This window comes from Maniola hyperantus, chromosome 24 (assembly GCF_902806685.2).
Source record: "Maniola hyperantus chromosome 24, iAphHyp1.2, whole genome shotgun sequence".
In the NCBI taxonomy this organism is placed as follows: Eukaryota; Metazoa; Arthropoda; class Insecta; order Lepidoptera; family Nymphalidae; genus Maniola; species Maniola hyperantus.
Window position 1 is genome coordinate 5207677 of NC_048559.1, and position 17679 is coordinate 5225355.

General features: G+C 35.2%; 4 protein-coding genes across 4 annotated transcripts; 1 reads left to right on the top strand and 3 right to left on the bottom strand.

Annotated features, from left to right (window-relative positions):
• Positions 1-1773: 1773 nt before the first annotated feature.
• LOC117993489 (zinc finger protein 660-like) lies at positions 1774-4204 on the bottom strand. The gene has a single exon (XM_069506763.1). It carries the CDS (start codon positions 3934-3936, stop codon positions 2593-2595), a length of 1344 nt encoding a protein of 447 aa, XP_069362864.1. The 5' UTR covers positions 3937-4204; the 3' UTR covers positions 1774-2592.
• Positions 4205-5458: 1254 nt separating this feature from the next.
• On the bottom strand, positions 5459-6826 carry LOC117993492 (zinc finger protein OZF-like). The gene has a single exon (XM_034981293.2). The coding sequence runs from the start codon at positions 6543-6545 to the stop codon at positions 5526-5528; it is 1020 nt and encodes a 339-aa protein (XP_034837184.1). The 5' UTR covers positions 6546-6826; the 3' UTR covers positions 5459-5525.
• An 856-nt stretch (positions 6827-7682) lies between these two features.
• LOC117993490 (zinc finger protein 723-like) lies at positions 7683-9120 on the top strand. The gene has a single exon (XM_034981292.2). It carries the CDS (start codon positions 7936-7938, stop codon positions 8986-8988), a length of 1053 nt encoding a protein of 350 aa, XP_034837183.1. The 5' UTR covers positions 7683-7935; the 3' UTR covers positions 8989-9120.
• Positions 9121-9155: 35 nt separating this feature from the next.
• Positions 9156-16005, bottom strand: LOC138404019 (zinc finger protein 721-like). The gene is made up of 3 exons (XM_069506755.1): positions 15678-16005; positions 13690-15141; positions 9156-13039 (listed from the first exon to the last, which is right to left on the bottom strand). Exons 1-3 carry the CDS (start codon positions 15960-15962, stop codon positions 11324-11326), a joined length of 3453 nt encoding a protein of 1150 aa, XP_069362856.1. The 5' UTR covers positions 15963-16005; the 3' UTR covers positions 9156-11323.
• Positions 16006-17679: the final 1674 nt, after the last annotated feature.

Sequence of the window (17679 nt, forward strand, 5' to 3'; positions counted from 1 at the left end):
GATTTTTATGAAGAGTAATTAGTGCGGAGGGGCAAAAAGAATCACCAACGAGTTGGTACAGTCATTATCATCATGACCAACCCATTGCCAGCTCACTACAGAGTACACTACAGGGTCTCTTCTCAGAGTGAGAAAGGTTTTGGCCATAGTCTACCACGCTGGCCAAGTGCGGATTGATAGACTTCACACCTTTGAGAACATTATGGAGAACTCTCAGGCATGCAGGTTTCCTCACGATGTTTTCCTTCACCGTTAAAGCAAATGATTTTATTTAAATTTTAATTACTTAACAACGCACATACCTAACTCCGAAAAGCTAGAGGTGCGTGCCCGGGATCGAACCCCTGACCTCCGATTGGAAGGCGGACGTCCTAACCACTAGGCTACCACAGCAGAGTTGGTACAGTAGCTACGGGTAACTTTGGAAAGGTAACATTGTGAGTTGATGCAATGGTTCAATGGAATTAGTAATATATAAAATTTATTAAAAAAACTCAATCATTTGCTATAAATTATTTAATAACATCGAAGACCACCTAATTACTCAATACAATATATATTTACGGAAATCATATCTTAAAACCCTTTTTTAACCGACTTCAAAAAAAGGAGGAGGTTCTCAATTCGTCGGAATCTTTTTTTTTTTAAAGCACTATTTTACCAATCTTACCTACCTCTGGTACTTATTTTAGTTTAGTAATTATTTACTAGTTTTATAATGCTTCCTTTTCACTCTGCTTGTGTGAGTTCAAATTAAAATAGAGAAGCGGGAACTGGTTCATTACCTCATTAACATGACAAAACTGAACCACGTACATTACTATTATCTTAAATATGGTATCATTATTTTACGATTTGACATTAACTAATGTCAAAACCAGTCAAAACGTGTTGGGTTTCCAGGCAACGTTCGAGAAATTTTTCATAAATGGCGCTAAATATTACCACTACTAAAGATGATAAATAATATCTATATCTACCTATTTTATATGATCTATGATTTAATGTTTCGGTCGTGTCCTATGGTCGTGTGGCATAATAAACGAGAAACCAAGAGAAATATTGGTTTTATTTAACTGAAAGAATGCCACTTAACAAATATAATTATTATTAATGACATAATAACAAAGTATGACAATTGACTCATTTGGTATTGATAACTATGGAGATCGTATAGGTACCTACAGCGCGGAGGTCGCATATCACCTCAGACATATCAAAAAAAGACACGACCGAAACATTATTATAACTTAGACAATTAATTACATTACACAAACTTAGAGAAACTATAAACTTGGACCGATAACTTAGACAAACATTAAACTTAGACCAGACTAGTCTGGTCGGAGGTCGTGTCAATCAATGACAGATGAAGAATAAGAGCCAGGTGCACTGCAATTTTCCTTACGTTTCTTCCCCACAAAATCTGTGAACTATAATAGAAGTAATTAATTAATTTTGCATCCGATTTAAATTTAAAGCATAGATCAGATCATGCAGATATAGGTATTATTTTTCACCTTTTGGTGGTAGTATTTAGCACCATCTATGAAAATTTTCTCGAGCGTTGCCTAAACCTCCTCATTAAATTCCTCCTCATCAATTTGATTGACGGCGTGTTGCAGCACACAGAGTACATTATATTTGGGGCACTTAAGAATCACCAACTTGGTACAGTACCGTGTACAGTAGCTACAGGTGACTAGAAAAGTGTCAAACTTTGCCAGTTGATGGTTCTATGGAATTAATTTAAAAAAGTTATAAAAAACTTAATCATCTGCTGTAAATTGTTTATTATTTATTTAAATCATATTATGCTAAATAAAACCCTTTTTAAATCTAATTAATCTTACCCGCCTCTAGGTATTATTTATTTATTTAAACAACTTTATTGTTAATAACAAAATTACAGAGAGTAAGAATACAGGATAGGTACACTTAAAAAAAACAAAGGGCGACCTTATCACTGAAGTGATCTCTTCCAGGCAACCCATATAAATAGAACTGTAATAGACAATAGTAGCACTACACACTCGGACCAGGCGCTCGAAATATAATATTATAATTTATACATGTATATAGTTATAATAATACATAGCTAACTGTACATACTACATACTTAGAACAGAAAATCTAAATTTACCATTGACTTATACAGCATGTCCCGTACGTAATGGACCAAACTTAAGCGGAAGATTCATCACCATTTTAAGTGACACAGGTTTTGAATTTGATCGATTTATAAAAAATGCTTATTAGTTATTACTGTTGCCAAAACTGTAAAAACGGACGTTAAATTTAATTAATTTTGTTTTTTACAAAAGTTTACCTAATAAATGGATTTGATAAATGAAAATGGATTCCTTTTACTCACACTTGAATGATTTTTTTATTTTATAAAACTGATTTAATTGCTTGCTCCTGATCTTCTTCTCTTTTTGCACTTAAACTTTCCGCACTTAAATGTTTCCGTCTGTTGTGCGTTTGATATAACATAACCAGGTTTAGCTAATAATTATTTTAATTCCATATAAAAACTGCTAATTAGGATAGCTTTATGACATTTTAGCCAAATTGATAACTTTTAAATATCTAAAGTTGTATTTTATATTCAGGTTGCAAATACAGTGGCTTTCGACCTGGCATTTTTTCTCTCTTATGAACTGCTACTTCATGTTTCCTAAGAATTCTCTTAGCACTATATTTATTGCCACATATTTTACATTCAAATTCTTTTATACCATCGTGATCTTTCTTAATGTGAATAATCATATCTCGATTTGTGCCGAAAGCTCTATTACATTGGCCACATTTGTGAGGCCTTAGCTTGCTGTGTTTCAGACTATGCCTATTTAGATTACTTTTAGTGATGAAGCTCATTTGGCAAATATCACATGAGTATGGTTTTTGACCTGTGTGTTTCCGCATATGAAGCTTCAATGCCTGGTAATACCGACCACGGTACGGACAGAGCTTACATGGAAAAGGCAGATTGTTGCTGTGTATTAGCAAGTGTCTGGCCATGGAGGCTCCTTTTTTGCACATTTGCCCACAGATCTCACATATTACATTAGAATCTGTTTGGTGACTCGCTAAATGTCTCTTAAAACGTTGAGCTGGTGCCAACTTTTGACATATGGTGCATTGTATGTGACTATGTTTAGATTTTTGGTGGCTGGTATAATCTTTTCTTTTACTGAATTCAATTTTACAGCTGGTACATTCATATATTTTTTTGCTACAGCTGTTAGACATATTCGTAGAGCCTGCACTTTTGTTGCCATCTTTATTGCCCTCCTGTTTATTTTTTACATCACTAGAGTCTTCACTTTTGATAGTAACTTTGTTTCGCTTTGGTGTTTTTTTAACATTTCTAGATATATTTGCGCTTTTACTTTTGATGGTAAATTTATTTCCCTTTGATGTATTTTTAACATTCTTAGATACATTAGAGCTTTCAATTTTGATAACATTATTTATAGTATTTTGAACATCATTTTCAGATACATTGGAGCATTCACTTTTAAAACTATCTTCTGATGTATTTTCATCAGCATTTCCAGATCTATCAAAGCCTTCAATTTTTATATCTTTATTTCCCTCCAGTGTATTGTTTACATCGAAATGGCTGAAATTTCTTTGTTCACATTCTAAAAGTAACTGTGAATTGGTTTCTTGAGCTTTGTTTCTAAATAAAATTGCGTTTTGGAGCAAACAATAGCAGGATTTACACAAATATTTAGGGAAACTGTCATCTTCTGAAATATTGATGCCACCAAAAAATTGTATCCATTCCAACAAATCAGGTGCTTCGGAAAATATAGATAGTGTACCTTCAAGTAAACATATTCTACACTTTTTCTCATAATCGTCGGGTTCAAGTTTAACTTCTATTTGTATAATATTCTTTTCCATTATTTTTGTAATAATTTTCATTTCAAAATATATACGAAGATGCCGTACAGAGTACAGACACAGCCCACTCGATAAGTTTGTTATAGGCTTCACAAGAGGATGTTTTAGTATTGGAAAATACTAACTAGGAAAATACTAACCACGGTTACAGATTTATAAAAGCTCTTTCTATTATTATCTCACAGTTTTCCGCACAGGTTTTCCGTACTCATAATAATACACCAATAATCACCGATAAAAGGCCAATAATACACATTACATTTTTTTTTCTCACTCATCTTTTATTTCTGGTCGGTGTCACTTATGTGCCACAGACTTGACTAAGAATCAAGTCAAGGCCACAGATAACATATGATAAAACTCTTTGGATCACTACCTATATACTAGTCTAGAGACCAAAGAAATTGTATGTACTATTACATCGTAGATAGAGTAATAAAGGTAGATACAGGAACGTTTGCTTTCTCATTCACACTTAAAAGCTATTAGCAGCTAACCTATTTTTGTCCCTTATCGTGTAACTGGTTTTTTTCAAGAATACATACAAGGAATGCAACTTTAGATGCAAAACAAACTTTGAGAATTCGTGGCGTCATCATTGTATTTCTCATTAGTTATTTACTTGTTTTCTCATATAAAACGTTTAATACAAATATTGTTGATCGGTTAATACAAATATTGTTGACTAGCTGATACCCGCGACTTCGTACGCGTGGATTTAGGTTTTAAAAGTTTTTAGCTGATTTTAGCACAGGGCACTCTACTAGGTAACTACTATGTGTCAAGGTTTCCTGACTAGATTGTAAACACCTTGTCTTCCCATATTCATACAAATAAACTACCTATTTCATATCAAAAACTGAACCAGTTTTGTCAACGGTACTGCTCAAAACTTCAGTCTGTGTTCAGTCTAGTGCTGACGTCACTAGAATGGCGGCCACGCGCATTATAATTTGCGGGACTTATATAATATATAGTTCGCGACAGGTGGGCATGGTCATGGTAATCGGGGAGGGAACGCCCCGCACACCTGCACAAACCTGGTGGGGCTTCTCCTCCCGCCTTCCATTGCCATCTCAACCTGTCACGTACTATATTTTGTATGTTGCGCCATAGCGCCTGATATCTACTCATGTGGCCATCTACTGATCCAATATTAGAGGATTTGTTATCCTACAAAAAAGTGGGGTCTTTGTTTCTTTTTGCTATTATGTAGAGTGGCATGTTAAATGAAAGAGGGGGAATATTCTGACTTCATAAATAAATATAGTATGTCTACAAAATAAATATAGGCATATAAAAACATACTTAGCAGTAGAAAAATCGTTTTATTTTAAAGAGTACCTTAGGATTTTAGATTTGAACTTTATCTTGTTTTAACTTGCTCCGGATTCAGAAGTTGCTACAGTTTGCAGATTCTGAATGCAGTATTTTTAAAGCATTACAGGAATAGACACTTGTATTTATACATGATTTTTTTAACAATGTCTTTGTTTTATCTCATTAAAGTTGTTCGGGATTAAAAATATCACTATATCTAAGTATTTTAATTTCAAAGTATTGAATGAGGGATGCCATAAGAAAAGAAAAAACAGATTTTTTGGTTTATATTATTCTTTACTATCACACATTGGCTTGTAATTTGAATTGTTAAAACGTAACTTTAATTTTTCCCTCTTGTGTACTCTTATTTGATGTTTCACCATTGCTTTTCTGTAGCCGAACGCTCTTCCACATATATTACAAGCATGACTTTTATTCCCAAGGTGTTCTACGTCATGATGCCTGTCTAAACTAAGTTTTGTATGAAATGCTTTGTCACAAGAACCACATTTAAATCCAGGTTCTTTATGTTTTACCATGATGTGATAATTTAAATTGCTCTTATACAAAAATCTAGCTGGACAGTCTGTGCACATATATTTGTAATCACGGATATGGGATCGCATATGACGTTTCAGACTCTCGTCGTATCTGGCTTTGAATGGACACATTTGACATTTGAAAGTGTAATCCGTTCTATGCCTGAGCCTATGTTTGTAATAACTGACTCTTAACCGGAAAGATTTACCACATGTATCACAAACATACTGGTTGTGATGCTTAGGATTGTGCATTGTCAAGTGTGTTGTGTAGTACCTTTTACTGAACATTTTTTGGCATATGCCACATTGCACTTTAGGGGGCTTTACGGGAGGAGAGAAATCTTCGTAAATCGAATTTGAATTCAGTTTATCGTCTTCAGATGAATCTTGGTCATGTTCTCGAATATGTTCGGGTGATTGTACTTCTATTGGTTGTTTTAGAATTTCGTTAGTTCTCTGAACAATAATCCTGAACAAAATAGCACTCTTTATAAACTTATAGCAAATATTGCACAGGTATTTAGGATTTTCATCAGCATTGTTTAAGTCATCGAATTCGCCGAAAAGTTCCAGAGCCTCTTTTATACTTTGAGACCTGTCAGAGCCGAAAATTGCCATTTCACCATCCTGGAGACAAACTCTGCACTTTAAATGTTTATTATACACGGCTAATCTAGGCGCACTTTTCAAACCACTGTAGTATTCTTCTGTATCAATGGATTTTTTGTTGTTAATCATTTTCATAATGTAATAAGAAGTCACCATTTTGAAATATTTAGAAAAATTAAATAAGCTTGCGCTTTTCCTAGTTTATTTCTTATACGGTTTACACAGTTAGTACTTCTAGACAGTCAAATTACTAGTAGAGTACCGGTAATTTGTTAATATTACTTTCGGGATAATTTGCTTATCAATAATTACTATTAAGTATTCTCAATATTTAAAATAGATAGATAGAGAATTTAGATTTTTGAATATTTTATAATTTTGATTTGACCAATTTTGACAGACAATTTAACAAATCTACTTACTATATGTACGGCTCTGGATTCTAGCCTTTTTGAGCCTTCTACCTAGCTAGGTCACCATGAGAGCTACTTAACCAACTGAACAAACGTACCACAGATGAATCTTCTATGAAACCTCAGAATAATCTCTGTGTATGAAACATACCATACTTGAATAATGTGTCATGGTTTTTTAGGGTTCCGTACCTAAATGTGTCAACGGGACCCTATAACTAAGAGCTAGCGTGCACCACGGAAAATCTCCGATCTTTTTCTTATCGCAAAATCTGTGAACTATATAGATGTGTGCGCACTGCGGAATTAATTCCGCAGCTCTAAGGCTGAGATCTTTAGAGCACACTGACTTTGCTCAGACTTAAGATTGTGTTAAAACGAGACAGATTTATGGGATAGATGTCTCTCTCTCTCTCTCGTTTTAACTCTGTCTTAAGTCTAAGTTAAGGCAGAGTGCGCTCTATAGATCTCACCCTAAGACTCCGCCGTCCGTCAAGAATAAAATAAAATATATTATTTTTAATTCGAGTAAACTTTTACAAGTGCTTTTGAATAGTCAAATAGTTTAATTTACCACTGGTTCGGAATACTGTTTCTACCGTGTGTTTGTCAGCGGGCTGTATCTCGTGAACCGTAATAGGTAGAGTCACAGAATATGTATTTCTATTGCCGCTAATTATTTCTTGTACGCTGGTACAGAATCCTTCTTATGTGAGTCCGACTTGCACTTGGCCAGGCTTTTTATCATTTACGGTTCGGGTGTTTTGAAGCTCTTATCGAGTCTCAAAAGGGCTAGAACCCAGAGCCATAAAATTAGTTTAAAAAAGAAGATGTAATTTGTTTGTTGTATTTGTACCCGTATGTAAAAAGCAGTCTACGGTAAAAAGTACTCTGTGATTTGGTCGAATTGTTGACAAGAAAATGCAAATGGTCAAAAAAAAAAAATATTTTTGTATTCATATTTTGTATTTATCTACCTACATATTAAAATTAAATATAGTTCCGTTACATCTTTCACTCGGAACTAAATATTTAAAGTTCTTTTAGGTATTTTACGTGAAAGAAAGACAAAATCTGAAAAGAAAAAATCTACTTAGGTAAATTTAACTGGAACCGGCTGGTGGTAAAAAAACATGGTTACGTCGTACTACATTATGAAAATGACCGAAAAAAGCAAAGGTATGGACATTGACGAATATTACAGTAATTTGCACATTAAAGGCCTGAAAGTGTCCCTCAAACAACCACGATGCAGAGTTTGTCTTAGCCACGGATCGATCCCAATATTCGAAGACGGTTCAGAAATTGCAGAAGCATTGCAGATATTTGCTAACTTGGAGGTCGATGAAGATAATGACTATCCCAAACATTTATGTAACATCTGTCGTAAGTTTATCAGAAGTGCGATTTCTTTTCGTAAAATAGCACAGCAATCTGATGAGGTTTTAAAGAAACACATAAAGGCTGAGCAGTTTGATTATTACCAAGATTCACGGGACAGTTTAGTAGATGAACTTGAGACACCAGACCAATATCTTGACAATATGGACACATTTGTCCCCACTCATACTGATAAGGATAAAGAAAAAATTAAAGATGCCAAAGTTCAATGCACTATATGCAATAAAATTGTTACAAGTGCATATTTCAAGGAACATGTAACAATGCACGATCCAAATCACAACAAATATGTATGTGATATATGTGGCAAGTCATTCCGGTTGAGGTGTTCCTATCATAATCATAGTTTGAGGCACAGGACCGACTTTGCATTCAAATGCCAGTTTTGTCCATACAAAGGCAGATATAAAGAGCTTCTGAAAAATCATATGCGTACACACACAGGCGACTACAGGTACATGTGCACAGAATGCCCCGCCAGATTCCTGTTCAAAAGCAATCTGAACCGTCACAACTTAATAAGGCACAGCGAACCCCAATATAAATGTGATTCCTGTAAAAAGGTATTTCACACAAAATTGATGCTCAAAAGCCATTATGATGCCCAACATTTAGGTTTAAAGAATCATGTATGCGATTTATGTGGCAAGGCTTTTGGGTATAGAAACGCAATGATGAAGCACCAAAGGCATGTGCATAAAAGGGCTAAATTATCATTCTCTAGGATGCCATCATATTTACAGGCTGAAAACAAAAGTCTTGATGCTGAATATCTGCAAAACTAATAATTCCTTTTAATTACTGCCTGTTAGTTAACTGTATTGCAGCTGGTATTGTAGAATTGTGCTAATATAATTATTTCTGAATTATGCATATATTTAGTACATATAGGTAGATATTACAAAAATTTATAAAGACATTAAGTTTAATTTCTAACAATAACTTCCCCTAGTGTTGCAAAACTATCGATACACTCCACTCCAATAGTGGTTTTGTACAATAATAATGCAAAAGCAGCAAAAATAAACTAAGGCTAGTTACTTAGGGCAGCTGGTTGAGAAAGTAGAACTCCTTTTAGGTTGTAAAAATGGTTTAATTAGGTACAGATTTACAAAAATGGTATAAAGGTATAATTATTAATCACGTCCGTTCGCATCAATGTTAGAACACGAAGGCACGAATGTGTACTGTCTTCGGTAGATACCTACACAGCATCATTTTACTCTTGTAGACTACATTTAGCTGATCATAAGGCAGTCAGCCAGCGTAACAGGCTTATTACACCCTATAATTTTGAGAAAATTTACACCCACAATGTATGAAACAACGAATGCTTTTGGCTGCTCGTTAATAATATTTTCTGGAGTCTGTGGCAATGTGCATTGTGCAGTCACAAAACAATATGAAAAATAGTTCGCGCGGCTAATTGGCACGTCGGCTCTAATAGTAGATTATTCAACATGGGGGTAATGTAATGTCTTACGTCACCCGCGCCGGGATAAATCCTGAGTGAAGCGCGGGGTTTAGGGGCACCCAAGACTAAGACAGTATTACGCTCAAGTTCAATACTCTGCTTTTCACACCTCGCAAGACAATAAAATTAAAATCTTCGTATGCTTAAATAAGTACCTATCTGTCTTTAGAAGTTTCAGGGAGTAAATTAGTAGATTATTAACCAAGGGGATAAAGCAGTGTCTTCTGTCGCGGGTGACGATTTAAATCGCGAGCGTAACGAAGGACTCGAGGTTTACTCCCGAGCGTAGCGAGGGTGTTAAAAACTAGAAGCGAGGGATTTAAGACGAGTCCTGAGTGTAGCGAGGGATTTAAGTTCACCCAAGACTAAGATAGCTTTATCACCGAGGTAAATACTCTACTTTTCGTACCATCCAACTGCCACAACAATACCAATTGCCACACTCCTCAGGTTAGCCCGCTCCCACCTTAGACTGCATCGTCACTTACCATTAGGTGAGATTGCAGTCAAGGGCTATCTTGTATCTGAATAAATAAATAAAAAAAGTTCAGTATAAATTTCGGTACCTAAGTATTCCAAATTTAAATCACATTCTCTCCCTAGGGGATGAATGAAATTCAGTACAATTTTCTTTCCCTGTTTTTAACAGATTAAAAATGACTATTGTTATGTACGCTTTTTGTGGCATTGAATGTCACTTTTTTGAGCAAGTGGTACGAAAAAATCTTTTTTTATACTTTGAACATTAATAGTTTCCGGAGTTAAATTACAGCTGCTATTTTCGTCACTCGACATTTTTATTTCAAATTAAATAAATAATTAATTTTAATAAGTAACACCACAATACAACATTTCGGAGATAGTTTTGGAGCGAGTTTCCATGGCCTTATAGATTATTGAATCTAAGAGGCCACGGCTCACCATGGCCTCCTATATTCAATAATAATCTATTCGTGGCATGAGAGGGACGCCATCATACGTCGAAGCGAGACAGCAGTAGCAGCTTGAACTAAAATCTGCTTGGAAGGATCAGAATTTGCTTCGGGTGCGGGATGATCTAACTTCAAATTACATTATATCCCTTAAGACGTAATGGATTTTAGTACAACATCATAACCCGGCTAAGTCATAGGGATGTTATGACGTACTTTACTTTTATCTAACAGGTATATGATAAGGCATTCTAGAGCGAGTGGTGTGAAAAAAATATTATTAAAGCACTACATTAACTGTTGTTTGTACATAATATATGTATTCGATAATAAATTAAATTGTTTTTTACTTTTTAGTATTTGTTGTTTTGTTGTTATTGAAGATGGTTTTATTTTTTATTACGAGCGAATAGCTAAATCAGTACCCTTATTTTATTATAAATGCGAAAGTGTGTTTGTTTTTGGTTTGTCCTTCAATCACTTCGCAACGGTGCAACGGATTGACGTGATTTTTAACTCAACCCCAATATAGACCTGGAGAGTGACATAGGCTACTTTTTATCCCGAAAAATCAAAATATTTCCACGGGATTTATAAAAAACCGCGGACAAAGTCATAGCCATCAGGTAGTATGAAAATAGATTTATCTCAAACCCTAGTCAGAATACTTCCAAAACTAAGATTTCTCAGCAGTGTGAGTCCTTATGTGGGTCCTTAGAATAGCCTTAGTTGAACATTTGTATTATTACAATATTGTTTCGCTGCCATGTGAGTTCTCATGTGGACTTTAAGATTACTTGACGATGAACATTTATAGTCACAGAGTTTACACAAATGAACTCCCTCACCAGTGTGTGTCCTCATGTGACGATCTAGATAGCTGGGTCGTGAGAATTTACAGTCACAGTACTTACACATATGAGGTTTCTCTGCTGTGTGAGTCATCACGTGGGCTTTGAGATTACTTGATGTTGCAGTTTTAAAGTTGCACTGATTATGTGTACATATATAGGGTTTTTCTCCCGTGTGAGTCCGCATGTGAATTTTGAGACGTCTGACTCGAGAGCCTTTATAGTCACAATACTCACACGTATAAGGCTTCTCTCCAGTGTGAGTCATCATGTGGGTTTTTAGAGTACTCAACGTTGAACTTTTATAGTCACAGAGATTACACGGATAAGGTTTTTCATTAGTATGTACTTTTATGTGTTGTTTTAGAGAAGATGAACATGAACATTTGTAGCCACAGTAATTACATACATAAGGTTTTTCTCCAGTGTGAATCCTTATGTGGACCTTCAAGGCACTTGATGATGAAGTTTTATAGGAACAGTAATTACACAGATAATGTTTATCGTCAGTGTGTGCTCTTATAACGTGTTGTTTCAGATTATTTGCGGTTGTAGATTTAAAGTTACAATGGGTACATGATAGTAGCTCACCAGTGTGAGTTATCATGTGTCGTTTTAGAGCAAAATTGTTTGAACATTTATAGTCACAATATTTACACAGGTAAGGCTTTTCTCCAGTGTGAGTCCTTAGATGAACTTTTAGAGCACCTGATTTTGAACTTTTGTAGTCACAGAGATTACATAAAAAAGGTTTTACTCCAATGTGAGTCTTCATGTGGTATGTGAGATTCCCTTTACTTGAACATTTAAAGCCACAATCATGACAGATAAAAGGTTTCTCTCCTGTGTGAGTCCTAAGATGGATTTTAAGAATACTTTGATATGAACATTTAAAGTCACAAAGATTACATGATTTCTCACAAGATTTTTTTTCAGTGTGAGTCCTTATATGAATTTTAAGACAACTTGACGTTGAACATTTATAGTCACAGTGATCACAAAAATAATGTTTCTCACCAGTGTGAGCTCTCATATAGTGTCGTCTTAGAATATAATATGCTGAGCATTTATAGTCACAATATTTACAGAGGTAAGGCTTTTCTCCAGTGTGAGACCTTAGATGAATTTTTAGAAGTCTTGATCTTGAACATTTGTAGTCACAGTGAGTACATACATAAGGTTTTTCACCCGTGTGAGTTCTTACGTGGCATATAAGATCAATTGAATTTGCAGATTTATAGTTACACTGTTGACACGAAAAAGATTTCTTTCTGTGAGTTCTCTTATGCCTCACTAGACTGTCTCTATTTGTACATTTGAAGTTGCAAACTTTGCAAGAATGATCTGTGCCATGTTGTGATTGTAAATGTTTTATCAAATGAATTTTTTTGTTAGTTGTGTATTTACAATGGCTACATTCAAACACGTTTTTGCAATGCAAATCTGTTTCAGTGGTGTTTGTATGTTTAGACATCTTCCCTCTCGCTTGTGAGGCGTGTTTGTTTGAGGATGTATATGTTTGTTTGTCAACGGCTGGCCCGTTGGCATCCAAACTTGCTTCAGCTAGAGGTGTTTCGCCCTGAAAACCAAAATATCTCTGTATATGAACAGACAAACTGACAGACTGACATCTTCATTCATTCTTCATTCTGGGCTGGTTTCCGCACTTAAACGTTTCCGTCTGTTGTGCGTGCATCGCCCCTCCCCGCCGAAGTCTGACATATCAACCAATAATTCGAACCACTGGCTCAAGAAACTTAAAATTTTGCATGTAGATTTTCTTTGTAAAATAGATGCCTGGGTACTAAGAAAGTTTTCAGAAATCCCAGTTTAATCAATCCTGTAGAAAATTTTTGTTACTTGCAAATAATTTTTATACAGTAAATGAATTTTTGCAACAAAATTACTTCATTGACTAACAAATTAAGGAAAGGATTTGTTATAAAGATAATCTACAAGCGACATTTCAAGTCCGTCACAGATCACGACAGTTAGGAAACTTTATTTTATAATTTTTTAGTGTTTTACCTACACTTCACGGAAATTTCTAAATAATTTTAAATACATATCAAAAATTATGGACCGGCAGAAATCGAACCTACGTCTCCTGGGATCGCGCCCGACTGTCTTCTCTTACCACTGAGCTACGGCTCGCTTGCTGCCAGTGATGAAATCTGTGACATGTATGTTCACTCAGTACTGAAGCATGCATAAAAAAAAAATACATACATCTGTGTCACAAATAGTTGTTTCCATATTTTCTTCCGACTTAAGGGCTTCTTCTAATTCAGCAATTTCTTTGCTTAAAATAGTTTCAGTTTTAACTGGCATTATGTTGACAGTTTGTTGGTCTGACTCTGCAGTGTCCAAGTGTACCGTAGTGCCGGATAATTCTTCTTTGGATGCAACAATGTTCTTGCATGGATCACTATCACAATATGGTTTCTGTCCAGTGTGAGTCTTCATGTGACGATCTAGATAGCTGGGTCGTGAGAATTTACAGTCACAGTACTTACACATATGAGGTTTCTCTCCTGTGTGAGTCATCACATGGGCTTTGAGATTACTTGATGTTGCAGTTTTAAAGTTGCACTGATTATATGTACATATATAGGGTTTCTCTCCCGTGTGAGTCCGCATGTGAACTTTGAGACGTCTGGCTCGAGAGCTTTTATAGTCACAATATTCACACATATAAGGCTTCTCTCCAGTGTGAGTCATCATGTGGGTTTTGAGAGTACTCAACGTTGAACTTTTATAGTCACAGAGATTACACGGATAAGGTTTTTCATTAGTATGTACTATTATGTGTCGTTTTAGATTAGTTGAACATGAAGATTTGTAGTCACAGTAATTACATACATAAGGTTTTTCGCCAGTGTGAGTCCTTATGTGGAGCTTCAAAACACTTGATAATGAAGTTTTATAGGAACAGTAATTACACAGATAATGTTTCTCGTCAGTGTGTGCTCTCATGACATGTCGTTTCAGACCACCTGCAGTTGTAGTTTTAATGTTACAGTAGGTACAGGGATGGGGTTTCTTTCCTGTGTGAGTTCTCATGTGGGCTTTAAGGCAACGTGGTGTTGAACATTTATAGTCACAGTGTTCACATAATAGTTTCTCACGAGTGTGAGTTATCATGTGTCGGTTTAGAGTAAAATTTGCGGAGGATTTATAGTCACAATATTTACAGAGATAAGGCTTCTCTCCAGTGTGAGACCTTAGATGAATTTTTAGAACACTAGACTTTGAACATTTGTAGTCACAGTGATCACATACATAAGGTTTTTCTCCCATGTGAGTCCTTACATGGCATATAAGATCACTTGAATTTGCAGATTTATAGTCACACTGTTTACACGAAAAAGATTTCTTTCTGTGAGTTCTCTTATGCCTCACTAGACTGTCGTCTCTATTTGCACATTTAAAGTTGCAAACTTTGCAAGAATGATCTGTGCTGTGTTGTGATTGTAAATGTTTTATCAAATAAATTTTCTTGTTAGTTGTGTATCTACAATGGCTACATTCAAACACGTTTTTGCAATGCAAATCCGTTTCAAAGGCATCTGTATGGTTAGATTTCTTTCCTCTTGCTCGTGATGTGCGTTTGTTTGAGGATGTAACTGTTTGTTTGTCAACAATTGGTCGGCTGGTGTCCAAACTTACTTGAGATTTGCCCTGTAAACCAAAATATATCTGTACATAGAATGATATATATTATATAGTCAGTTTTCCTATTATATCTATACTTATAATATATATAAAAAAAACGTGACTGACTGACTGAGTGATCTATCGACACACAGTTCAAACTACTAGACAGATTGGGTTGAAATTTGGCATAGTTATTATGGTATCCTTCGTCCGCATGATTTAGATTTTTAAAAATTCCATGGGTACTCTTTGATTTTCCAGGATAAAAACTAGCCTATGCCCTTCCCTGGGATGTAACTCTTTAAATTTTTTTGGGTTAAAAAGAAGCCTATGTTCTTCCCAGGGATGTAAGCTAACTGTACTGTACCAAATTTCATCAAAATTGGTTAAACAGATGGGCAGTGAAAAGCTATCAACCAGACAGACAGACACACTTTCGCATTTATAATATTAGTATGGATATGTATAGATGCTTATTGTTTAGGCAAATTCGAAAATTGCAGCTGCGTGGAATCAACTATGTAGATTGTAGTCACCAGAAAAACAACATGCGTACATACATCTGCAACACAAAGAGTAATTGTTTCCATAACTTCTAACTTAAGGGCTTTCTGTAACTCAGCAATTTCTTTGTTTAAAATAGTTTCAGAGTTACTTGTCATTATGTCGACAGTTTGTTGGTCTAACTCTGCAGTGTTCAAGTGTACACTGGCGCTGGATAACTCTTCTTTGGGTACAACAATGTTCTTGTATGGATCATTATCACTGTATATCTCTAGGTCATCTAACATTTCCTCCTTAGGTTCTAGGCAGTCGGCATCGTTGGAGTCACTGGCTTGTTCCATCTTGGTGTTTTCTTCAACTTAAGCACCGCTTAAGTATGGTATCCTAATTAATCTATGGTTTCCTAATTACTAGTTGTATCCCTGTGATTTCTGTAATGGCTAGCAAACTCGTAATTAAAACGTAGTGATAATACACTCTTTGCTCGTAATATTGTGGTAATCACAGACCAATAACATATAGTGGTAATATTCGCAATAATGAATAAATTACTATCACAGACAGAGGTTTGTTGGGCACAAACGAGAACGTGCCCAAGAGGTGCCCAACAAAAATGCTAAACTATGATCAATGTACTCTGTGCTGTGACTATGACAAAGACAAAAAAAAGACAAAAACCACCTGTGTTTTTGTCTTTATCACTCTTCCAAGCTTTCAGAGCTTTTCTATCATCATTCATCTTGGACGATCTAACCTAAGGACGCGCCTCGCATGATTATTCCCCTCTGTCAATAGTAATGGATTTTTAATCCACTGCGTTTATAAACACTGTTTGCGGAATCGATTTTGTCATTGTCAGAATCGTTTTCGATGTGTGACGACGTCTTACACGCTGGGTGAAAAATGCCTGTTTGTGCCGTTAGTGAGTGCAAGAACAAATCAAACACATCAAATTTACAAAAATATGGAATTTCATTTCATAAGTAAGTATTTTTGGTGTAATAAACGCTTTCTATAAATTAAATTACATAAATTATTATAATAAAATAACAATCGAGAACTTTACCGATTCAGTAATTGAGTACGTAATAATTCGGTAGAAACGAGTCACACTTCTCACGAGACTATATTTTGTTTTTTCTAAACAATTGCAACCCTCGTTATATACAAATTAGGTTAAAATTTGAATACGCGTGAACAGCATGAAATTACGTAGTAGTAAAAATAACACTAGTCTCGTGGGAAGTGCGGTATACTAAAGACGGAGAGCCAGCGCCCAAAAAACTGTTTGAATTTACTAAGGCTAATTTTTTGCGCATACTGACCAGCTCTGTCCCCATATTCTGCTGTCTAACCATTACAACTTTTATTTATATGCAATATACAAGTTATATATCAATTTTCAGCCTTAGTAAATTCATTTTATTACCTCGCAGGTACGACACCTTTGATAGCGCACCTGAGTCACTGTTCTCAGGTTCACTTGACTGACCGCAGTATGTTTGTGTACGCAACCATTCTAATGAACTATAAAAAAATTAGCCTTAGTAAATTCAAACAGTATTTTGGGCCCTGGCTCTCCGTCTATAGTATACCGCACTCCCCACGAGACTATAGTGTTATTTTTACAAAATTTTTCAGTATTAGATTTAATTGCATAGGACATAAGGTTCGATTTTTAAGAATCATGTGATAGTGATTGCGGTTCGATTATCGATATCGATGAAAACATTTTCTTTATTATTAACGACTAAATTACCGTCTTCAAGTCAAGTAAAGAATAGTTATTATTAATTACCACAATTTTTTCGCTACCTATACTTGTAATAAAACTGGTCGATTTCTGTGATTTCACGTACTTAATACATTTAAAAAAATATTAAAGCAACGCAATTTTAGTGATTGGCGAGAAACGGGGTAGGGTGTCTCTGAACTGGGTAATTTGTAGCTAAAAGGTGTACCTTTCTCAAGGATGAGGATTAGGTAATAATTTATCATAATCGTTTTATTTTTACAGATTTCGATATTTTTACAGAGAGAATCGCCAAGAATATACAT